This window comes from Aphelocoma coerulescens, chromosome 5, assembly GCF_041296385.1.
Source record: "Aphelocoma coerulescens isolate FSJ_1873_10779 chromosome 5, UR_Acoe_1.0, whole genome shotgun sequence".
Taxonomy (NCBI): domain Eukaryota; kingdom Metazoa; phylum Chordata; class Aves; order Passeriformes; family Corvidae; genus Aphelocoma; species Aphelocoma coerulescens.
Genome location: NC_091019.1, coordinates 19972058 through 19994453, shown reverse-complemented (window position 1 = coordinate 19994453; position 22396 = coordinate 19972058). Strand labels below are relative to the sequence as shown.

Here is a 22396-nt window from a genome sequence, read left to right as displayed (position 1 = left end):
CCTCCCTCTGACGTTCTACATGCAGAACAGCCTGTTAATAATTTTTTGTAGCGTGGGACGTGGCATCTCGGCTTCTCTGGCTGAGAACTCCAGAGTGTTTCTCAAGGTACACTGCCACCAGCGTGACTTAGGGTTAGGGTTATGGTCAAAAATGTAAAGATGCCTTGCTCAGTGCTCATGACCAAAGGTGCTTGTAGGTTAGGGAGGTGTGGGAGCATCCTTGGCAGACACTGCAGCTGCGCCCAGGTCCTGCAGCCTCCAGCATCCTCTCCTGCTGCAGCCAGGAGTCAATGAAGCTGAACAGCTCGGACACTGCCATTGCAGATCTCTATTAGCAGATAAATACCTGCCAATCTTCCCTCCCTGCAGTACCACCATTTCATAAAACCCTTTCTCTTGCTTAGCACCGAGTTGTTTTGTTTTTAGCATTGCAACCCTAAATTGACTGGTGCAGTGAGTCGGGGATTAAGGGCATGGTCCTGGGCAAAGGTCTCCCACAACTCCTCAGGGCCAACCAGCTGCAGCCTCTGATCCCTGGGGTCACGCGCTCCACCCCAAAACAAGGGCTACTTGTTTGGCATCGCTGGCAGAACTGGGCCCTGCAGAGGAGGGAGCTGGCCTGCCTGTGGCTGAGCAGAGCAGGGGCCCACCTCCTTCTCTGGACCAGGAGGGTGTCTCAGAGGGGAACCCAGACACCAGGCAGCTTTGGCTGGGGTCACGGGGGGTTGTTGGAAAGCAATGGTCAGAATCAAGTGCAGGTCCTCAGAGTCCCCTTTGCACTCCTTTGCACTCCTTTGCACTTCTTTTCCCGGAGTGGAAAGGTGCAAAACTCAGCAGGCTTCAAAGGGAGCCTATCTGTGATGGTGGCACGGCAGTGTGGCCTGCTCCTGCCTTGCCCTGGCCAGCAAAACCTGAAACAGGTATCAGAGAAGCATGCCACGACCAGCCCCAACAGCTAAACCCTCTTCAGGCTGCAGCAGCAGCATGAGAGCCTGGCGCATCAGCAACCCCTTCAAGGAGGGAGCTTAAGATGCCTCAGAAAGCCAAAACCTGAGGAGCATCCCAAGCATTAATGAACTTATTACAGATGCCTCTAAGACAGAAACAGCAAGTTTGTCCTTGCAGCAGGGCATGAAGCTGCAGCAGTCCTTGACAGAGGGTGTTTTTGATGCTCCATCTTTGGAGCAGGACAGAAAAGGGTGGTTTTTGATGGCACATCATTGGAGCAGGGCAATAAGGGCAGTTTTGATGCTACAAGCTTGAACCATGGCCTCAAGCAGCTGTACTTGGCCCTATATGATGCAATCCCACAAGCTCGGAGTTTCCTTCCTTTTTTCCCATTTTGGGCATGTTTTGCCCTGTCATCCCCCATTGTGCTGACAGTGCTGGAGGAAGGCATGTGGCGCTTTTCCCCTGCCTCAGCATCCCACGCGCTGCAGCGGCTCACATGGGCCTGTCCCCACCACCCTTGACTCAGCTAATTTCCTCTCGCCCAAGGCAGTGACCAAGCTCCTGCTGGCCCTGTCCAGGCATCGGCAAATGCAATGGGTTGGAGTGGTGGATGCCCAGGAGCACGGTCACCCCCAGCACTGGGTCCGTGTCCCCAGCACCAGTTGCCACAGAAGCAGGGGGCTGTGCCTGGTGGGCAGGGCTGTGGGTGGGCACTTGGATCACACTGCTGAGCTCGGTGGTATCTGAGCTGCATGAAAGTGGGATGAATATCTGCACCTGCTTACGGCGCATGCTTGGAGCATCCTGTAATTAATGTTTGTTCAGCTGATGGCTGCTTAGCATTATTAGTGAATGATGAGTGGCTGATGTTGTTGATGTTGCTACCTCAAAACATCTAATTTCAGCATCTGTACTGAGCAAAAGGGCCAGGGGCCAGACTGCTGGTGCCAAGACCCTGCCAGGCTTTGCTTCCTTGGAGGTGGATTCCTATCATATCTGTGCACATGGGCATCCCTGTCCTGCCCTGGCAGCCCCGAGTTTGGACCCACATGGTTGCCACGATGGCAGGGACAGGACCTCTGCCAGTGGCATGGCAGGGCCAGCAGCTCCCCTTGCTGAGGCAAGATGTGCAGAGTCCCCATGCCCAAGGTAGCAGGAGTGAGCTTGGGGACACAGATACAAGATGACATTCAGGGGCCTAATCCAAAGCCCACTGAAGATTTCTTGTGTATTTAAGCCATTTTGATGAACATGTCTAACACCTGATAAATAAATGAATGTGTGTAAAGGAGCACTGAGTTATCCCACCCTTCCTCCCACACTGCTAGACACAGGCATGAGGAACAAGCATGCACACTGGGATACTTGGTTATTTATTTATTGGGGGGAAAAAAGCTTTGGTGAGAGCAACACTTGTGAAGCCTTTAAAAATAATTTTCTTATTACACTGAGATTTAAAAAATGAAGCCAGCATCATCTTTATCTCCTTGTCCATAATCCCGCTGCTGCCTGTGCGGCCAGTTTTTTTATGAGGTGTTTCTGGACAGTGGGCAGGGATTTGAGGTGCCATGTCCCCAGGCAGCACAGTGGCCTCTAGTGGCAACTCCCATCTAGCCCTGGGGAAAGAAAACCTGCAAGTGAAACTTGGCGGGTTGCTTGGTCCCCAGGAAAATTAGGAATGGAGTCCAAACTGCCAAAGGAAAGGCATCCCTGTATGAGGGAGGGATGTGATGTCAGGCAGGGAACTTAGCACACCCACATACCTCATGTGCAAGGAGCAGTTGTTCCTGAGACCCCCCACCCATGCCCTCGACCCATGGGCCTGGAGATCCATTTAAGGTTGGCCGCAGCACCCAGTCCTGCCCCAGCCCCTGCACTGCTGGTCTGCAGCCCCGGCCCCTCCATGGCTTGCGCTGCAGACAGCCCATCTCCAGTGCCCTCTCCTGGTGGGACATTGGAGCTGTTCCATCTCCTGGATGGACCTCAGTGCTGGGTTGTAGCCTTGTCCCTGTCTTGAGGCTCCAGGAGCTGAGTGTGCTACAGGTCTGTCTCCCAAAAGCACTCTGTGAGCAGTGTGCATGCCTAAAGAAAGCTGTCTTGTGCTATAATCTCTTTTATGAGGAGGAATAGCTTGGGCTGGCTTTCTTCAACCCATTCACCCATTTCTAAAAGGTTTGTAGGTCCTTTACAATTTTGAAGTCTTTCTCCCTCTTCTGAGTTTGGCTGGAGCTACCTGAAGCACTCACTAGCACATCAGTCTCCTCAGGAAACCAGGCTGAGTGTGTCTGGTGAGGCAGGGTCTTGAGTGCTCCCTTTAGGCAGAGATCTTGGGAATAAATCATAGAATCATAAAATGGTTTGGATTGGAAGAGACCTTAAAGATCATCCAGTTCCAGCCACCCTGGTGTGAGCAGGGACACCTTTCACTAGACCAGGTTACTCAGAACTCCATCCAACCTGATTTAACACTCCCAGGGATGGGGCATCCACAGCTTCCCTGTGCAATCTATTCCAGTGCCTCATCACCCTCATAGTAAAGAATTTTTTCCAAATATCTGATCTAAACCTGCCTTCATTCAGTTGGATGCCATTCTCCCTTGTCCTGTCACTACATGCTCTTGTAAACCGTCCCTCTTCATCTTTCCTGTAGGCTCCCTTCAGGTCCTGGAAGGCTGCAGTTAGGTCACCCTGAACCCTTCTCTTGTCCAGGCTGAACAATCCCAATTCTCTCAGCCCCTCCTCACAGGAGAGTTGCTCCAGCCCTTTAATCATCTTGGTTGCCCTCCCCTGGACTTGGCTCAACAGGCTGATGTCCTTCCTGTGCTGCTCCATCTTGGAGACTGTCTGAGCACAGCCAAAACTAGCACTTTTTTCTTGCTTCCTTCAGCTTGTGTGGGTGGCATTAGCTTCACTTATTTCTTTGAGAGAAGTCCCCAGGTCCTACATGGCATAGCTGTAGTCCTCAGTGTCACAGCAAAGGTGTCCTTCTGTCCCAGAGCAGCTGTCTTTTGGCTTTATCCTAAGATGCAGAGGACCTCTTATCAGGAGCAGAAATACGCATCAAGCTTTGCATGGGAGTCCACGTTCTCCTCCCCTTTCCCTGAGATTTTCTTGCTGCACGTTAGGAGATCTTTCCTTCTCCACCAGAAATTTTGCCTGTGCTGCTGGGAGGGAGGACTGCTGGCCTGCAGCCCATCAACAGCAGGAGGGCACCCAGGCAGAGGGTACCCCCACATTTTGAGCCCCTTGGATGTTATGAAGCCCATCATCAAAGAAAATGTGAGGCTGGATCTGGGCGAGGATGGGGCCCTTGGGAGCCCCATCCATGAAGAAAGCCTCGTCGATGGGCAGACCCCATTCCCGAAGTGTCTTGATGGCCCGGATGCCCATGTCCCGGCCGCTGCGGGCTGTCACCAGGTAGGTGCGGATGGGGGATTTTTCCTGGCCGAACTTCTTACGCATCTTCCCAAGGTGCATGGCAAAAGCCTTCAGGGGACCCTAGAAGCACAGCAAGACAGTTGGGAGTGTGTGGGAAATAAGGAAACACCTACTCTGCCTGTACAAGCCACTTGTTCTTCTTCCACGGTTTCTCAGGGCTGTGCAGAGCACACAATGCCTGTGGGCTGCAGGACTGGGCAGTGCTGGGACTGGTGCTGTGCACTGGGGTCCCTGGGAGGAAGGTGAGCCTTAAGGTGCTCATCCTAATCCCAAAGTGACCAGCAAGGTACATCTCAGCAAGCAGTGCCTCTGGGTCTGAGTCCTGCAGGAACTTAGACAGCAAGGTCACAGCCTACAAAAGGTGATGTTGGGAGTAACTACAATCCTAGATATTTAGGAGCTGATGGTCACTTACAGGAGATAACAGTTCCATTTCCAGTGAGACTCCAGATCAGGCCCACACCAGGGACTGAGAAGTGGATGCATAGGGAATCTGCAAGGATTTGTGCTTTTTAGACTGCTCATGGCAAAGCCCTAACGGGAGAGATTGCAGAGCCTGTGGGTGCCCATGAAAGCAAGGTGGCATGCTCACGTCTCCTATGGGGATGGCCTCCATCGCCCGCTCGTACTGCAGCGCCCCCTCCAGCCCCTGCTCCTGGAAGATCTGGTCCGTCTCGTCGGAGAAGAGCACGGCATCCCCATCAAACACCACGCGGAGTGGAGTGCTGGGGGCCTGCACCTCCTGCTGGAAGACGAGCGCTGCTGAGACCCCTGTGAGACAGAGCAAGGTGGGGTCAGGAGGGACACCTCTCCCTGGGGCAGCTCATGCATGGCCAGCTGCTCCCTACACATCTGCTGCAGTCCTGTCCCACATCACCATGCCAGGACCTCCAAGCCAGGGAGCTTTCTGGGGGAATCAGCCCAGCCTTTCCATGGCTTTGTCATCCCCTGAGAAAGTGCTGCTGATTGGAAACCGAGGTCTGGGGAGATACTGAGGTGTGGTAAGAGATGGTGGGTGGTTGTCAAGGCATGAGCAGCCCTCCTCCTGGTGCTTGCTCACCCTGCCAAGCCTCAATCTTTAATGCCCAGATTTAGCACTCTGTCGTGTGAATAATATGGGCTGGCATCTCCATTGATTGTGGTAATTGGCTTAATTACAGTCTCTTCCTACAAGCTGTTCCCTGCCCACCCTCATATGTGGACCCAGGCTCCCAGATGGGAGACACTTGTCAGGGCAACGATTCTCTCAAGGAGGTTCCAGGAATGTGCTGTGTAGTGAAGCAAAGTCCAGACTGCAGATGGCTTGCTCCTGACCTTGAAGGACAGTGGCCAGCTGATGTGCTCATACCCAAGTAAATTAATAAGAAGGTGATTAACCCCATTAGACAAGATGGGGAGACTGCACTCCCTCCAACTGAGGTCAGGCACGTGCTTATATCTATCACTGAACACACAGTAACTCTGCATGTACCAAGACAGCAAATCTCTGTGGCATCATCACAAAGTCCTGGGAATCACTGATAAACTCTCACTGATGAATGGAATTGCATCTTTGGTTAGAAATGCTTAAATGCCAGGCAGGAATGCCCATGGCAGAGCTATGTCCAGAATGATGCATAATGCACTCAGTGACTTGTGAGGGCATCTGAGCAACCCTGGTGTGTTTGCAGGCTACTGGTAAGGACAGAAGAGGAGACTGAACCGTTCAGGACTGTCCTGGTAATCAATGTGGCATTTACCCCTTGTCCCTGTGAAATCACAGGTTCTGGTGTTGTCTCTTGGTACTGAGCTGCTTGGAAAAAGTGTGGTGGGTTTGGGGACGTGGGACGGAGGGAAGAACGCACCTCTCCGGAGGGCATTGCAGACATCTGTCCTGTCAGCTGAGAGGAACAGCTTGACGCCATGGGACTTCAGGTACTGTGTGGAGTCCTCGTCACTGACGAAGCAGAACTTGGAGATCTCCAGGCCTTCAGGGCAAGGGATGTGAGTGAAGTCTTATGGAGCAACATCCTCCTCACAGCCCCTCACACCCTCTGGGGGTCTTGGTGTGCTTTGCGAGAGCAAGAGCTCAGAGCAATGCATTTTCCACTGGTGTGTGGGGAACCTGCCTGTGTCCCTGCTGCATCTTCTTGATCTGTTGTTGCTCCTATAAAACTGCAGAGTGCAGTTAAATATTCCCTCCATCCCTCCCTTAAATGAGCATTCCTCATGACAGCACTCTGGGATTTAGGGTGTTTTTTTCAAAGAACTGTTTTTATTTTCAGTAGCTGCCTGAAGATGCCCGGACCGTGCAAAATGCTGCCAGACTTCCTGGTCTGAAGGACGTGGCTGAAGGGAGCTGGGCTCCAGGAGAACCCCTTCCCCCCTTCCCCTTGTATCCCCTGGCTCTCTGTTTGCCACTGATGATGCACTGTGGTGCCTGATCTGCTCTGCAGCCTCCCAGGGCAATCAGGCATCACCGGGGATGGGTCCCCCTTACCATAGTGCTTGGCGCTGCTGATGATGCGCGTGCCGCTCTCTGGGCTGTTGTTGGAGAGCACCAGGATGTCAAAGAGGTCCCTCTCTGTTGGGTTGTTCTCCAGGATCTTCTTGTTCACATACTGCACTGCCTGTGAGGAGAAGATGGGACTCTTTTAAAGAGGCATGACTGCAGTGGCTTTGCAGGGGCTCTTTTGTAGTTAAGGTTAGTGGTTTGTGCTGCATCTGTCAGCTATGGCACTGCTGGCATGTTATGGAGAGACAGACAGAGCAACCATTCTGCAAAAGCCATCATCAGGAGGGCAGAGAGCAGGATACCTCACCAGGGGGGAGATAGACTGGTCAGGAGCACAGGTCTCAATGCCCTGCAATGAGGCCAAGAGATCAGGAAAGGCCTAACTGCACCCTGTGACTGAAGTTGAGACTTGAAGCTGGGAAAGCGGAGCTTTCACCCCATGCTGTGAGTGTCTGCATGTGCCCCTAGCCAGGTGTGGTACTCACCTGGATGAAGGCAAACGCTGTGCCTGGTGGCAGGGGCTTGTCCTGGTTGGCCTGCTGGTGCCTTGTGTACTCCTCCTTGCCCTTCTCCAGGTAGAGCTTGTGCTCCTCCTCCAGGTTGAAGATGGCTCTGGTGGTCACAGCAATGACCAGTGCTGTGCTGGGATCCTTCTGCAGGACAGGGAGGAAAGAGGAGTCAGGGGACATTAGAGAAGGAGCTCATGGAGGTGGGGTGAGCAGGGGGCACCAACCAGAGTGGTGGGGTTGGGTGCTGGAGGTATCACCCCGTGTCACAGTTCCTGATGCCAGAGGTACCACACCCAGTCTTCATTTTCAGGCCACCAAGGATGGGGCTGGCAGTTGTGAAACCCTAACCTGTCAGATAAGTGCCACATGCTCCAAGGACAGCTCACACAGAGGGGATTGCTTCATAATTTTGTTGTTTGTGGGCACAGCACAGCCACAATCATCTGTTCGTGCTGAGCTGGGTACTGCTGGGTTTCTCTGCACGTACTGGTTGTTTTACCCTTTGTTTGTGTCTGTTCTGGACAGTCAAATAAAGTCTCTGTGTGTGTAGAGAAGCTGCTGCTTTCTCCCTGGCTGCTCCAAAATTTAAGTGTGAGCAAATGTACCTGCCCTGTCCATGCAACTGGGAAATCACATGGACCTCACTGGGACCAGGTGCCCAGCAGCCCTGGAACAGGCCACTTCTGCTGAAACCCAGGCATGAGCAATTCAGGCCACCACAGTTCTGGGCTGTGGTGTGTTCTCTCCTGCAGTGGCATTTCAAAACCTGGTTTGGAAATACAGGATGTGTGTTTTGTAATGAACAGCCTTTTACCTGTTTTACATTGGTGTTTATGACTGTGCTTTCCGGCTTTGCCATCTTCAAATCTCAGCCTTTAAGAGAAAATATAAAATTAAACTGACATTATAATATAGTCAATCTAGAGAGGGGAAGAGTGGAAAGGAGACAGGAAATGTCCTACACGCAAAGTACAGCAGCCCAAATGAACCTATTTCTGCTGACAGCAGCTTTGCTCTGAGAAAAACTGTTCTAATAGTTCCAATTAAATGTGAAGGAAAAGTGGCTTTTCAAACACAGATCACTGCTTTATTTTTACTTTTGTTTTTCTCAGAGTATTTTTCTCTGTGTGGAACTGCTGAAAGTTGTTGTGGAGCTCTTTTCCACGCAAACTAAGGCTGTCTTTAAAAGGCAAAATAGGTTAGATCTTACAGGTAGGTTTCTAGTTCACATCCTTGTTGCCTTTTTTGCTACTTTTGCTTGAATGATGAATTTGTATCAACAAATGAAGGAGTTCACTGCATCAGTAGCTCATTTGCACCTGTAAAAGGCCAGAGTAAGTAGAGATGTGTGGTGAGGGCTTGGATACAGGCTGAGACCCCCACGATGGCACCGGTCTGCCCCTCCACAGCCCTGTGAGCCCTACCTGATTACTGTGCTGGGGGGCTGTGCAAGTAGAGCTCAAAGCCAACATGCAGTGTAAAGGACAAGTCAGGGTCTCCACAGAGACCTGTCTTTTGCCCCAGTTTTATTTAATTAATGTTTATTGTTCAGGGACAGCAAAGAGTTGCCTGGGCCAGTAGGCAGCACACTTGGCCAGCCCTGAGAGCCATAGCCTTGCCATGGGGGGCTCAGTGCTTGCATGTGCACTCCCCGACTGCCCGAGGAGTAGAAAGTCCTGCAGCAGAGCTACTCTCCCAGCCAGGGGTGCCTGGAAAGTCAGGAGATGCTGAGCATCCCTCTGCTTCCTCCACCCCATGGCCCATGCTGGGAAGGGGTCTCCTCCCAGAGAGCAGGGCAGAGGGTGGCAAACACCCGCCCAGCTGAGCGGACAGAAGCTTTCTTCTGCCAGCATCTCAGCCAAGTATTTTCTGAAAGTCAAAATTAAATGCAAGGAGGCAAAGGAGCTGAGCAGCCCTTCCTGGTCGGAGAACACACCTCTAATTTCTGCTTCGCTCTTCCAAGCGCTGCAAACCAAGCCCGAGTTCTCCCTTCCATCCCCCTGCCCAATAACCCGCAGTGCTGTTCGCATACAGACACACGGATCTGCACAGGCACGCGTCTCGCTGCGAGACCGCAGGAAAACATTCCAGCCGGGTGCTGCTGGTCCCCGCAGCTCTTCCTACGGCTAATTAGCAGGGAGCAGATGTTACCCCTGCACACAGACAGGGTTCTGCTGGAGAGAAAAGCCCAAACTCACCCCGAGCGCTGCCTCTGCTCCCCGTCACAGCCTGTCCAGCGGCAGCATCCCAACTCTGCCCAAGGCACCGCTGTTTATATTTCCCCGTGCCCGCGCTGCAGGAAGCAGGCAGGAGCCGGGATGGGGTGCAGCTCCGCTCCCCGGCGTGCTGGGATTTGTAGGCAGCCAGCTGGTTGGCGTCGTGCCCGGGCCAGACTGCATTTCCCAGCGTGCATTACACAGGATTATGGTCGCCTGGGCCTGGCTTGGGACACAGCCGCGGTCACCCTGGCGAGGGGACTCGGCGCTGTTCGTGCATCCGGAGCTCCCTGGGAGTTTGTGCTCAGTGGCTGATCGCTGTCCACAAGCGCTCCCGCGATGTCTTATTTCTGCAGCCGGAGTGTTTATAGCATGCCTCTAGTCCTCTCAGTTCCCAGCCCCTGAATGGTTATATTTTTGACCGGAAAAAATAAGGGTACCCGGTCCAGAGTGACTCGCAGCGTGTGCGGGGATTCGGGGAGCAAAGGCAGGTGCAGAGCGTGGCTGGGTGCAGCGCATTTGCAATTTTACTGTAATGGCTTTGGGTCTCTTTCCCCTTCTTTTCTGAAAGCCATCTCTCACACGCTGTCCTGAGCAGGGTTGATTTTGGGGCTAGGATTTTACTTTTCTGGGTAGGCTGTGTGGCACTCAGCCCTGTGGGGCTCATGGTCTTGGCATATTTCAACACCCCTTTTCTCTCCAAGAGTGTGACTGTCAGGGGTGTGGGGGGGAGAGGATGACAGGAGGGGGGCTGGCACAGAACCTCATCCTGCAGCTTTTCCCTTTCCCCACTGCTGGAAGTGGTCCACTGCTGCAGCCTGCCCAGCCTGGCTCCTGCCAAAGGAGACGAAGCTCACCTGCACTAAGGCCAAGCAGTTGTCCCCCTACATGACACCAGGCTGTCACCAGGATCACCACAACTCCTCCCAAAATAAGGGAGGCCACCAGGGTCCTGTGCAGCTTGGTCTCACTGAGATCATAGAATCATAGAATGGTTTTAGTTGGAAGGGTCCTTAAAGATCATCTAGTTCCAACCCCTTCCACCATGGGCAGGGATACCATGCACCAGATCAGCTTGTTCAGGGCCCCATCCAACCTGGCCTTCAGCTCTTCCAGGGATGGGGCCACAACTTCTCTGGGCAACCTGTTCCAGTGCGTCATTACCCTCTGAATAAAGAATTTCTTCCTAAGATCTAAATCTCTTCTCTTTTAGCTGTCTCTAGCAAACACCCATTGAAAAGGCTACTTATGTGCTCAGCTTTTAGTGTGCATATGCAGACACCCTTTCTCTGGAATTAAAATTCCCTGGAATTTTAGTATTCCCTATTCCCCCAACCCCATAATGTGTTTCTCCCGTGCATCCTTTGGGACTTCCAGTTTAGAGCAAAAAGTTCCCCTGGAGGTTTACTGCAGCATCATTTCTGCAGGATCATTCCTGCCTCTCCTGCTCCTGGAGATGGTGCTTCTCTGAGCAGCAGGAGTGCAAGGCCCTTGTGAGTGGGGTTGTGTTTTGGCTGGCTGAGGGGCAGCCCTAGCCCCTCTCCCATGGCTAGGCACCCACTGTGGCAATGCCTTGGTGGCCATGTGAAAATCTGGAAGGACTGGTAGCCCAGAGCTGGGACAGGTCTGGTTTCCACGGCATCTCCTCCCATGACTACGTCAGCCATTAGGCACCAGCAGTTTTGCAGCATTGTTCCCTGCTTCTGACACCACCCCAAATTTATGTGATGATAAGCCAGGTTTGGGGCAGACTTTGCTGAACTGGCAGCAAGGGAAGAAGTTAACAAGCATAAATTTAATGCAGTGGAAGCCTGTGAAATTGCTCCTGGCTGTGTGCCTGGTGCTTCTCTTGGTGCTGGAGGATGAAACCACCCAAGCACTATTGCCTTGTCCTGTCTGTCCTCCCTGCTGGGTTGGAGAGGGTCATTCCCATTCATCCACACACACATTTCACAGGCCCTCACACAGTGCAAGCCCTGTGGGCCAAGGAGCTGGGCTCCCCAAGTGCAGAGCTCACCAGTGATGGATGCAGTCATGCACCCATCCCCTTGCAAGTGTCCATCCCCTTGTGCTAAGTGCCTGCAGCCACACAGTCCAGCCCAGTATCGCTGCAGGGATAACTTGGAGAAGTGAATTTCCCAGTGCATGGAGCTGGGCAGCGATGCCCTCCAGCTTCTTGCAGGTAGGAGGGCAGGTTTTGCTTCCTGGTCCAGCAGGGAGTTCCCCGCTGGCTTTTCGCCTGCATGAGCACCGCTTGGGTCAGCAGCGAGGTGGGGCCGGCGGAGCTGCTGGGGCCACCCGGTTCCTGGGCTGGCAAAGCAGACTTTCCTGTTTCGGCTGTGCAGTGCAGCCACCATCCCGTCTGCACCCTCAGCTCCGTGCCCGGTGGGGTCCCATCTCAGCCCACAACATGCCCCTGCCACACGTGGTGGCTTGACTGGAGCTTGCACAGCAGGGAAGGGAGACTGACACTGGGAAGGATACTTGTCGGTAAGTCGGGATTCGGGAATCCAGTCAGCACGGGGTGGGAGCAAGAATCAGGGTTCTCCCTGCCCCTTTTCCAGGAACATGGATGCTCGAAGCTCCCTGCAGACTGCCCACTGAGACTATGCCTCCTGTCCTGCACTGCAGCAGGGCTGTCCCCATCGTTCCCAAAACGGTGGCTCAGTTCATTCTTCAGGGTTGGGATAAAGAGTTTTTTTAAACCAGGGTCAGTGTTAGGCTAATGTGACACAGGCAAAGGTACTGACGCCCCTAATTCTGTGCTGAGTGGGTGCCTGCTAGCTTATACTGTCCTGTCCACCCTTCACTCCAAAGCTGCAGCCTGGCACCTCTTAAATACCTGAGCTTCGGGTGTCCAATGACACAGACGTCCCAGGTGGCCCTGGACAAGTCATTTAACCTGCACCTCATTGTCCCAGCAATGTCGCCGTAGGGATGACTCCAGCCCTATGCCCACATGCAGCAAAGCACACTGCTGGAAAAAGAAAGGGTTCTTGCTGGCTTCGCGGGCTCAGCGAGGGGAAGTGCAGACACGGTTTCCTCCTCCCCGGGAAGATCCCCATGCAAGGAGCACCTTGGGATGGGCAGAGCGCGGGCAGAGCGCAGGCAGAGCGAGGCGGAGTTGGCCGCTTGAGCAGGGAGTCCCTGGGACGCGGAGCAGGAGGCTGGGGCAGCAAAGGCACATACCTGGCAGCCCGGGCACCGGGGCTGGGTGCCAGCCGTGCCGTGGTGGCTGCAGACCCGCTCAGCGCGCAGCACGGCTCCGGGCACACCTCTCCGGCTGACGCGAAAGGAATTTGGCTATGAGGAAGCGTTCATGCTAGAATAAGAGCCTTGCCATGGGGCAAGCAGTGCTGTAAAAGCATCCTGCTTTAAATTTGAAGCCCTCCCTTAGGCTGTGTCAGCGTTGCCATGTGCTCAGGCCAGGCTCACGGAAAGTTTCCGAGCCGCTGTGACCCCAGCCTGTGGCAGCACTGCCACCGGCAACGAGGGCACCAGCCCTGCTGCAAGCCCAGGAGCAAACCTTCCTGTTCCTCAGCCCTGCGACAAGAGGGAAAATAGCCAAAAAGGGGTGTTAGCTGATGATGGGGTTTCCTGGAGCTGAGCAAACTCTTCAGCTCAAGCTGCTTGGCCAAGGGAGGAGCCAGCACATAACAGCTCTTGGTTTTGTCCCCTGCAGCCTGGTGATTCCTCTTCTCAAAACACCCTCGACCCCCCCCAGTCTTTCCCCTTTCAGTAAGCAGACTTGCAAGGATATGAAAGAGAAGGCTGTATGGGAGGGGCCTGCTGGTGTTGAGCCCTCCGTGCCAGTGGCTCCCTCCCGCTCCATTTCACATCTCATTGTCAATGTGGCCAAGCTCTAATCGCTTACCCTGGGCTCTATATTTTAATTGTGTTTGCTCTCATTAAAGCCCTGGGCCACGGGCAGCACACATGCTATCCAAAAGGAAATCCCCACCCTGTTAATTTTACCTGTGTTCCCAGGTCACCCCAGATTAGCCATGGCAGTGGCAGCCAGGAAAGGCAGGACTACGGCCTCCCCACACACCAGCATCACCACCACGGCTTGGCCGGGCTCCCTGGACAGCTGGCTTAGCTGGATCCCATGTGAGTACAGCATGTCTTGCCCTGCTCTCTGAGGCAGCATTATCTGATGGAGCTGCTGGACTCTGAGGCTGTGTATTCACTTCACCCTCCCTTCAAATTCCATTTTCTAGTGGGCTCCATCAGGGTGGGAATACTGCAGAGTGGTACCATGCTGCTTCAGGAGCAGAGGGTATCTTTGCTACCTATTTGGGGAATGGTCTTCAGCCTCAGTCTCCCTGCATGGGGTCTGTCCAGGATTCTAGGGGCAATTTTGGAAGTACAACTCCTTAATGCTGAAGCACCAGGAAGGGGTTTAAATGTACTCTAAATGTTTTGCTTGGTTTTAACTCTTCTATCCAACTCTGCTCCCTGAAATCGCACCAGTACCCAAATGGGCGCTCATCACTGTGGCTGTAGCAGGGGCCGTTCTCCTCCTTCTCTTCCTCATCTGCATTGTCAAGTGCTGCTGTAGCAAGAAGAAGCACAAGAAGAAGGAGAGAATCGGCTTGTGTGCCGTCAGCAACTCCACCACGACCAGCCTTGTGCGTCCTGCCTTCCCCTCAATCCCACCTCCCTCCTCCCTGAGAGGTTTGCTGCTGCACTGCCCAGCCCCAGGGTTGGTGGGAGCACGGCATGGCAGGGACATGGCTGAGTGCATCCTGAGGGTAGTGTTGCTCTCTGCCGCAGGTCCAGCCTGAGATGGAGGACCTGGAGCGGGGCGTAGAGCAGAAGTGGCGAGGAAAGCTGCAGTACTCCCTGGAGTACAACTTCCACAAACAGGAGGTGGGGATGCTCATGGCCATGGCACAGCAGGGAAACAGCTGTGCTCTTGTGTGGTCCCTCTTGGCTGCCCACTGAGGTGGGCATACCCTCTCCCACCTGCGTGCAGCCCGCCAGCTCTCATGCCTGCGTGGTGTGAAGGCGTTCCTCACTGTTGCACTCGCTTCCCACTGAGCCCCCAGCTGCCTGAGCCCATCCTCCTCCACCTGGTGACCTTGTGCCTCACTCCTCTCCAGCTGAAAGTTGGTGTGAAGCAGGCAGTTGAGCTGAAGGCCATGGACAGCGGAGGCACATCTGATCCATATGTGATCGTCTACCTAACGTCTGATGTGAAGAAGAGATATGAGACCAAGGTTTACCGCAAGACTCTGAACCCCATCTTCAACGAGAGCTTCACTTTCCAGGTACAAAACTATAGCCAATGATGGTTTTTGCTCCCATCAAGAGTATTGCATAGACACTGCTCCCTGAGCAAAAACCTCTCCAGACAGGGAGATGCCTGTACAACCAGGATTGGAAAATGTGAGAGAGTATGTACAGTTTGTACAACGTACCTGTTGTTGTATCTGCCACTCCATCCCATGGGGCAGGGCTCCCACTGAGTAGTGAGTCTGGGCTTTTGTGTCCTTCCCTGCAGGTACCCCAGGCTGAGGTGTCTGAATCCACACTGGTGATGCAGATCTATGACTTCAACCGCTTTGCCAAGCATGACATCATTGGTGAGGTCAGGCTGCCCCTGGCCAGCGTCAACCTGCAGCATGTCATCGAGCAGTGGAGTGACCTGGCGGTGGCCAGTAAAGTGGAGGTTGGTCCTGGTGGGCATGAAGCTCTGCTGGGAGGGATGTGCTGTTGCTTGGCTTGCCACCACCCCAAGAAGCAAGCCCTTAGGGGCGAGCATAAGAGTGGGGGAGGCTCAGGAAATCTGGGGCCAGCCTGGTGCTCCAGCCTCAGGTGAGCTGGCTCCTCTGCCTGGTACTAATTGCTGGCATCTCTCCATCTCAGGAGGAGCATCTGGGTGAGATCTGCTTCTCACTGCGCTACGTCCCCAGCACTGGCAAGCTGACGGTGCTGATCCTGGAAGCCAAGCAACTGAAGCGGATGGATTCTCATGGACTCTCAGGTCAGTGGGAGCTGCTTGTGCTCAGACTTTCCTACTCCTGCCCAGGCCCCAGTGGTGGCACCAAGAGCTGCAAAGCCTTGAAAGCTCTTGGTGTTAAGACCTGCTTCCTGCTGCCACCACCATACCCAACCCGTGGCTGACTCCCAGCCTCCCCCAGCACAGATACTCCAGCTTTGGGCAGTGCTGGAGGTATCTCCCAGGAGGAAACGTCATGGCTGGATCGTACAGGGAGCTTGGCAGGAGGAGGTGAACTCTGAGGTACCTGTCTCACCATGAGGAGTGACAAGTAGGGCTTCATGGTCTCCTTGGGAATGGCTCAGGAAAGCTGTTTTGAGGCTGAGTTCTTCAGTCAAAAATTGTCATTTGTGCCAGGTGTGTCCTCTCTCTCTTCAGATCCTTTTGTCAAGGTTCATCTCATACTGAACAGGAAGAAATGGAAGAAAAAAAAGACAAGTGTGAAGAAAAACACCTTAAGCCCCTACTTCAATGAGGTGTTTGTTTTTGAGGTGCCTTTCAGTCAGATCCAGGTGGGTTTCCCTGAAGTGCCCAGGGCTGAGCAGGTCCAGACTGGAACAACCCCCTTCCCACTGACCCTCTTTCTTGTGTCTCCCCCAGAATGTGGATGTGGTCATCTCCGTCTGGGATCATGACAAAGTGACCAAGAATGAGCCCATCGGCAAACTCTTCCTGGGCTGCCGAGCCACGGGCAACCAGCTGCGGCACTGGTCTGACATGCTGTCCAACCCACGCCGGCCCCTCGCCCAGTGGCACATCCTGCAGCCCCCAGAGGTGGTCGACAAAGCCCTGGGACTGAAGTCCCACCTCAAGCTGCCCCTGCACTCCAGATAGTGGGGGTCTCCTCCACCCAGAGAGCAGCTTGTGGAGGAGTGAGTGGCTTCTGCTCAGCAAGTTCTAGACATGTTGGTCCCAGCTCATTGTCAGCAAAAAGGGGACTGGGACTCCTTCTAGCCAAGAGATGATCTGGCTGCTGGTGCAGCTCATGCCCTGTATAACACCTGGGACAGGGCAAGGCTGGACATGGAGGAGAGGGTACTAGAGGGAATGGCATGGGCACAGGAGCCAGCTCATCCCAACTGCTCATGGGCTGGGGGGCAAATACACAGAGCTTCAGGCTCATCCAAAACCAGAGTCTGTTGATATTTATAAAGCAGAGGGTTAATGTGCCAGTGGCATGGGTAGGAAGTTTCTTTGGTTGTGAGTAACTCTGCAAGAATTGTGTTCTTGGAAAGGCTTTATGTGTCCTGTGAAGGCTTTTAAACAAGACCAAAGTATTGAAGCATGTAAGAGGCTTGACAAAAGGAATACAGGTGGATGAGGAAGGTGTTGGAGACACAGGAGTAGCTCTTTAGTGCCTCTGCAAAGTGTGCTCTGTGTCCTGGCTAGAGGCTAAATGAGAAGCAATGTGGCTTCACACTTAGCCTGTTCTCAGCCCATGATGATTTGTGCACACTGAGATGACTCAGGCTCTGGGACTCACCAGTGACCATCCCCATGGACCACACAGATGAAGATGCACAGTGTCAGTTCCATTCACCTGACATGGTCCTACAGGAGTGGCACAGCAAGCTTTGCACCTCTGGCATGTGGAGGTCCTGCCAGGGTGGAGGGCCTGAGGCTCTTGCTTTCACGCTGTGATCACACCACCGTGGTAAAGGCTGGCTTGCAGCCCTCACATCACTTCTGAGCAGGTTTCATGTGTGATCTGGGAGGTTTTTGTGGCCACATGTCCTGTCCCACCCTGCTCTGTGGGGCCTTGGTGTGGGGCTACGTAAGTAAAGATCACTCCTAGAAAGATGAGGGCATTGGAGTGGTGCCCCTACATGCCCCTGAGTACGCTGCAGTTTGGGGTGACTCCAGAACAGCTTCTCTGAGCCATCTGCAGGAGGAAGCTCCTGGCATTGGGCTAGAGGAGGAGGGAATTGCTTTTGCTCTAAAATACTTCTGCTACAAAGCAGCCACAGAACACAAGATCTGGGCTCATACTGTAGAATTTTGGCCCCAAAGACAAAGTCCTTTTCACCACAGGGAGCGGCAGGCACAGTGCTAATAGCTATTGCCTGGGCTCTGGAGGGGAGAGAGCCTGGCACATTAATGGAAAGCTATTAATATTAAAAAGCAATTAATCTGTGATTACCCAGAGCTCCACAGAGCGACTATCCAAGAGTTAAACAAACATGAAGCTGAGGAAGATTATGAAAAGTCTCGATAGAGATTAATGACCTGAGCTTAACCGTAAAAAGCTGCTGCTGTGTCTGCCTCTTGATAAATATTCTCCAGGCTTCGTTGTGGCCATGAGGAGGGGAGAAATGACAGGGTGGTTTTGAGACGACTGTAACAAGCGAAGTGTGGCTTCTGCTGGGGAAACAGCATCTGCTGGCAGCCGCTAATGAGATGGAGGAGGAAATCAGTCACCTGAGAAAGACTTGTAAAGGGATGTTTTAAAGCCTCAGCCTTCAGTCTCAACCTTAGAATCAGCCTAAAACAGGCTGTGCAGAAGGGAACATCTCTGGATTGGGTTTAGGGTTCCAAATCTATTGCCAGGTTGGGTTTTGGTGATGCTGTTGTGGTGATTTAGGGCCATGCAGCATCAAGAAGGGCTGTTGGAGGTGTTTGGAACAGGCATTTCTTATTTTTCTGTGTGTGTGCTTTTTTCAGTCTCCCTTTTTTGAAGTCATAGCCTTGAGGTTCACTGCATAATTTATGGGGCTGGGCATAAAAGTATGTGCATATTACTCCCAAAACAGGTGCAGTTGAAGAAGGTGCAGAGACAGCCCCTCCCTGAGAAATGTTACCCCCCATACCAGCACCTGCCCCTTCTCTCTCCAGGTTTGGCCCTGCTCAGTGCCTGGATCACCCACACAGTGCTGGGTGAGCAGAGCTGGAGAGGGAAGCCCATGGTGCTTTTAGGGGATGGGCCAGGGAATGTGGGAGCGAGCACCCAGCTGGACTGGCTCTGGGCAACCTGGAGTGATCCTTTGTGCAGTAAAACTCAGCAAACCGAGCTGTTTGTTCAGGAGGGAGAGGCGAGCAGGTGGGGATGTTCTCCACCCAGCTCCAGTTTTTAATGCACTGCCAAGGCTGCTTTTTCCCTCTGTCATCATTTCTCCTTCTCAGTAAGCCGTGTGTGCTTACAGCATGGCTTTGAGCACTCTCTTCCTCTGGCAGGATCCTCTTAGTATCTGCTGGCAGCTGTTTGAAGCAGGGCTGGTGGATCTGGGCTTCATTTCATGCCTTATTTCACCCCAAATGAACACAGCCTGCTCGGGAGCCTGTTTGCAGGAAGGAAGACAGCCCTGTCTCGTGTGCAAGCCATCTCCTTTTCACCTCCCTGTGGCCTTGGTGGGGGTGGCTGTCCCTCATCCATCAAAGCCAGATGTCTGAGCACCTTCTGCCTCACCAGTGCTCCTCCTGCACTTGGAGGGTGGAAGATGCAACGAGAAGTAAAGGAGGGGGAAAACCAACTCCTCAGCTTGTGTCTGTGCTGGATTCCCGTGTCTGCATCTAGAGGGCAGGGCAGTACGTGCTCTGAGCTGCGTCTCTGTGTCATCTGGTCTGTGGCCTCCGTCAGAGCCTCACCAGCCAAGGTTTCTTCTTCTGGAGATGGAGCCCGTGTGCGAGAGGGAGAGAAGGCAGCAGTGCTGTGCGGGCCCGTTCCCATAGCTGCAGGCCCAGTTGCTAGCCATGTGGCAATGCTGGAGGCGTCCGAGTGGCTTTTTCCAGGAGGCAGGAGCCAGCCCTTGCCTGATCCTGCATCACAGAGGCAAAGAGGGTTTTGCTGGTGGGTTAAGGGGGCAAAAAGCCGGTATCCAAAGCCATCCAAGGTGCCCAGGTGGTGGATGGGGAGTTTGTCTCCCTGCATTTAATTACTGGCTTTGCAGCTCAGTGGCAAGGCAAAAAGCAGGGCTTGGGCCAAGTAGAGTTCTGTTAAAAGAGACAAGCATTGAAAATTGAGGTGTTTGTTTGTTATTAAGATTTATAATTTCAATTATTTACATCCAGATCCAAGACTTCTGACCTCCAGAAGTCCCCCCCAAAGTTAATTATTCCCTCATTTGGTTTTTTTTTTTTTTTTTTGGTATTTGTCCCTGCACTCAAGGAAATCAAATGGGAGAGCTGCACAAGGAGAAGGCTGAGCCTCATATGTGCTTGTCACCAGTCGTCTGCAGTGAGACAAAAATGATTACGGGCTGTCATCGTTCGGCCTGGGTATGGGCTGGCGGTCCTCCAGCCACAGATTTTTTGGCTAGTCTTAGAGTTTTTGAGAGCTGAAGAGCATCTAAGCTCTTCTCACTAGGAGCAAGCATGCCTGCTTTATAAATATTCCTTAGCTAGCATCTTTATGCCTTGCAATTTTATGAGCAAAATGTGTACTTTTGTCATGCATGGGTTTATTTTTTAAAAGCTCCAGCTCCTGGATCCTTATCCCTAGTTCCCTTTCTCTATCCCCTTTTCCCTACCCTTTTCTCCCCCTTTTTCCTGCTCCCTTTTCCCAGCCCCTTTCCCATGCACTGACTGCTGCTGGGGCTCTTGTATCTGGGACTGTTCCTGCCCCAGGTTGGGTTTGTTTTGCTTCTAGATACAGAAATATTTTTTTGAGCACTTTACATCTCAATGCACCTTGCCCTGCCATGGGCAGGAAGGGAGGGGTAAAAGCCCCAAACAGTCCAGTCTGAGAAGCTGGAATAATAATGGGTGCATGGAGGTGCTTCCCAAAGTTCCAATTTGAACTTTGTGGGCAGACCTGGAAAAAACAGACTTCCCATTTCTCCATATTTCAGGTCTAGGCAGGATGGAGCCAAAGGAGAAGCAGCATGAGGATTTCATAGCTTTTGTGCTGCTGGGCAAAAAGTGCTCCCCGAAGCAGTTTGGCATTCTGGGTGAATGTCATCAGTGATCACTTGTTGCATGTCAACAAGATGGGAATTTCTCAACCAGCTCTTCTGACTTCACAGAGAGGTGATGAAACCCCTGCAGGCACTTATTCCCACTCAATTTGAGCAGAAACAGGCACAGAGTCAGTTAGGAAGAGGTGTTCAACTGAACAGAAAAGGGGCCTTGACCTGCAAAAAACCCCACCCATTTTACGTTCTGTGAGCAGTATCTGGGAAGATGCTGGGTTTGCAAACAAGAGTTTCATGACTCTGCTCATGAACACAGACATTGCAGATGTCCTTGTCTGAGCCCAAAAAGCTCTCTGTGGGAAATGGGCACTTTGAGCTGTGAATCAGTCACTGTTGACTTAGTATGAGAAGCATTGCCCCCTCGGAAGAAAGAGCTGGTGAAGAGCCCAGTGCCTGTGAAGGAGGTGGCTGTCTCACGTGTGAACCAGCCCAGCTGGCATCTGGTTTTGCCCTGGACAGAGAGCATTTTCATCTTAACTTTTACATACGAGTCAGAGCAGTTTAGACATAGAAGCCTGAACCTTGGCATGAAGGTTGTCACTTAAGACAGTCCAGTTAAAACACTTGGCTTTGGTGTTCACCCTGGATGTGGCAAAGGATGTGTTCATATCTGCAAAGGCCTTTGCTGAAGGTTTCTCTGCTTTGGATGCACTCATCCCACACCACCACCAACTTTTGCACATGTGCTAAACTCAGGTCTGCCTTTATAAAAGAAAATTCATGTCTCAGATACCCTGTGAATTAATTGGCTTTGGGGATGTTCTTGAGAGATGCTCAGTGGGGTTGGGTGTTGAGTTTTCCTGGTGCATCTGAGCTCATCCTACTCTGAGCTCATCCCCTCCCTTGCCAAACCTGATTGAGAAGCACCTCCAGAAGAGCTTCCAGATGCCCATCTCCTTGCAGCTCTCTTCTCCCAAGGTTTTCTCAATGTGTGCAGATAGGTGAGGCTGCAAAGGGTCTTTGCAGCTGACAGCTTTTTTTTGTAAAATGAGGTGTCTGGGGTCACACAGCATTTGAAAAAAGCCAGTGTGCGTGGATAAATTCTGGAGAATCATTCCTTGCATGGCTACTGGTTTGTAGAGCAATTGCTAATCTTGGGGAGAGAAGAGCTTTGTGATTTATCAGTTTGGTTTTTTTTTAATCTAACACCATGTTCTTGCTGATGCTTTGTCTTGGCACAGAGAGCATGAAAGACCATTTGAGACCAAAGACATGTTTCAAGCATACTCATTTGAGCACACAGAGGTCTCAGCTTGTTCTCCAGACACGTTCTGGGTCATACCCTGGTCTCAACCAGGCTTTGAGGATGTGCATATACATGAAGGATTGTGATCAGGTGTTGGGTCACTTCGGTAATACTATCCAGGGGCAAGCTGGGTGGAAATTCCAGAGGGATCACCTTCTGGACACATTAAATGCTGAAGGCCTGGGCACAGGCTAGCGCTGGTCAGAGGCGTTCACTTTCCAGCGGGCTTCCAGCTCAGCCTGGGGTTGTGGAGAAAGGGCCACACTGTGGAAGAATTCGGGGTTCTGGCCCTGGGCAGAAGTGAGAAAAGCTCCTGAGAGGTTTGTGCCCAGGGCTGAGCTGGGAACTTAGTGATCCTAACCCTGGCTTATGAACACAGACTCTCCATCACTGGAGACGGAAGCCCCTGTGTGCTATCATGGTCTGAAGGGGCTTCATCCAGAGGAGTTTTCTGGTTTTTGCCTTCTCCTTGAAGCTTCTCTTCACCCCTTTGTGTCTTCATTTTGAAATGCCATGCTTCCTCCAGGCTCCAGCTTTCAGTGAGTTGCAAACTCTTCCAGAAGCCCACACCAAAGAGTGCCCCTTTGGAGTGGAAGGGATCATCAAAATGCCTTGGTTGTCTTCAAGGCCA

At 52.6% G+C, this 22396-nt stretch overlaps 2 protein-coding genes across 3 annotated transcripts; one reads left to right on the top strand and one right to left on the bottom strand.

Annotated features, from left to right (window-relative positions):
- Positions 1-2308: 2308 nt before the first annotated feature.
- LOC138111359 (cytosolic 5'-nucleotidase 1A-like) lies at positions 2309-12854 on the bottom strand. 2 transcript variants are annotated; one of them, XM_069016962.1, is made up of 7 exons: positions 12798-12854; positions 8207-8265; positions 7369-7536; positions 6869-6998; positions 6234-6356; positions 4982-5160; positions 2309-4449 (listed from the first exon to the last, which is right to left on the bottom strand). In XM_069016962.1, exons 2-7 carry the CDS (start codon positions 8249-8251, stop codon positions 4147-4149), a joined length of 948 nt encoding a protein of 315 aa, XP_068873063.1. In that variant the 5' UTR covers positions 8252-8265; positions 12798-12854; the 3' UTR covers positions 2309-4146. The 2 variants fall into 2 exon arrangements, with proteins under 2 accessions (XP_068873063.1, XP_068873062.1); XM_069016961.1 differs by lacking the exon at positions 12798-12854 and adding an exon at positions 9591-9998.
- Positions 11926-16948, top strand: SYT8 (synaptotagmin 8). Its single transcript, XM_069016960.1, has 9 exons — positions 11926-12098; positions 13596-13718; positions 14082-14239; positions 14385-14480; positions 14714-14881; positions 15115-15282; positions 15480-15597; positions 15991-16124; positions 16213-16948. Exons 2-9 carry the CDS (start codon positions 13613-13615, stop codon positions 16444-16446), a joined length of 1182 nt encoding a protein of 393 aa, XP_068873061.1. The 5' UTR covers positions 11926-12098; positions 13596-13612; the 3' UTR covers positions 16447-16948.
- Positions 16949-22396: the final 5448 nt, after the last annotated feature.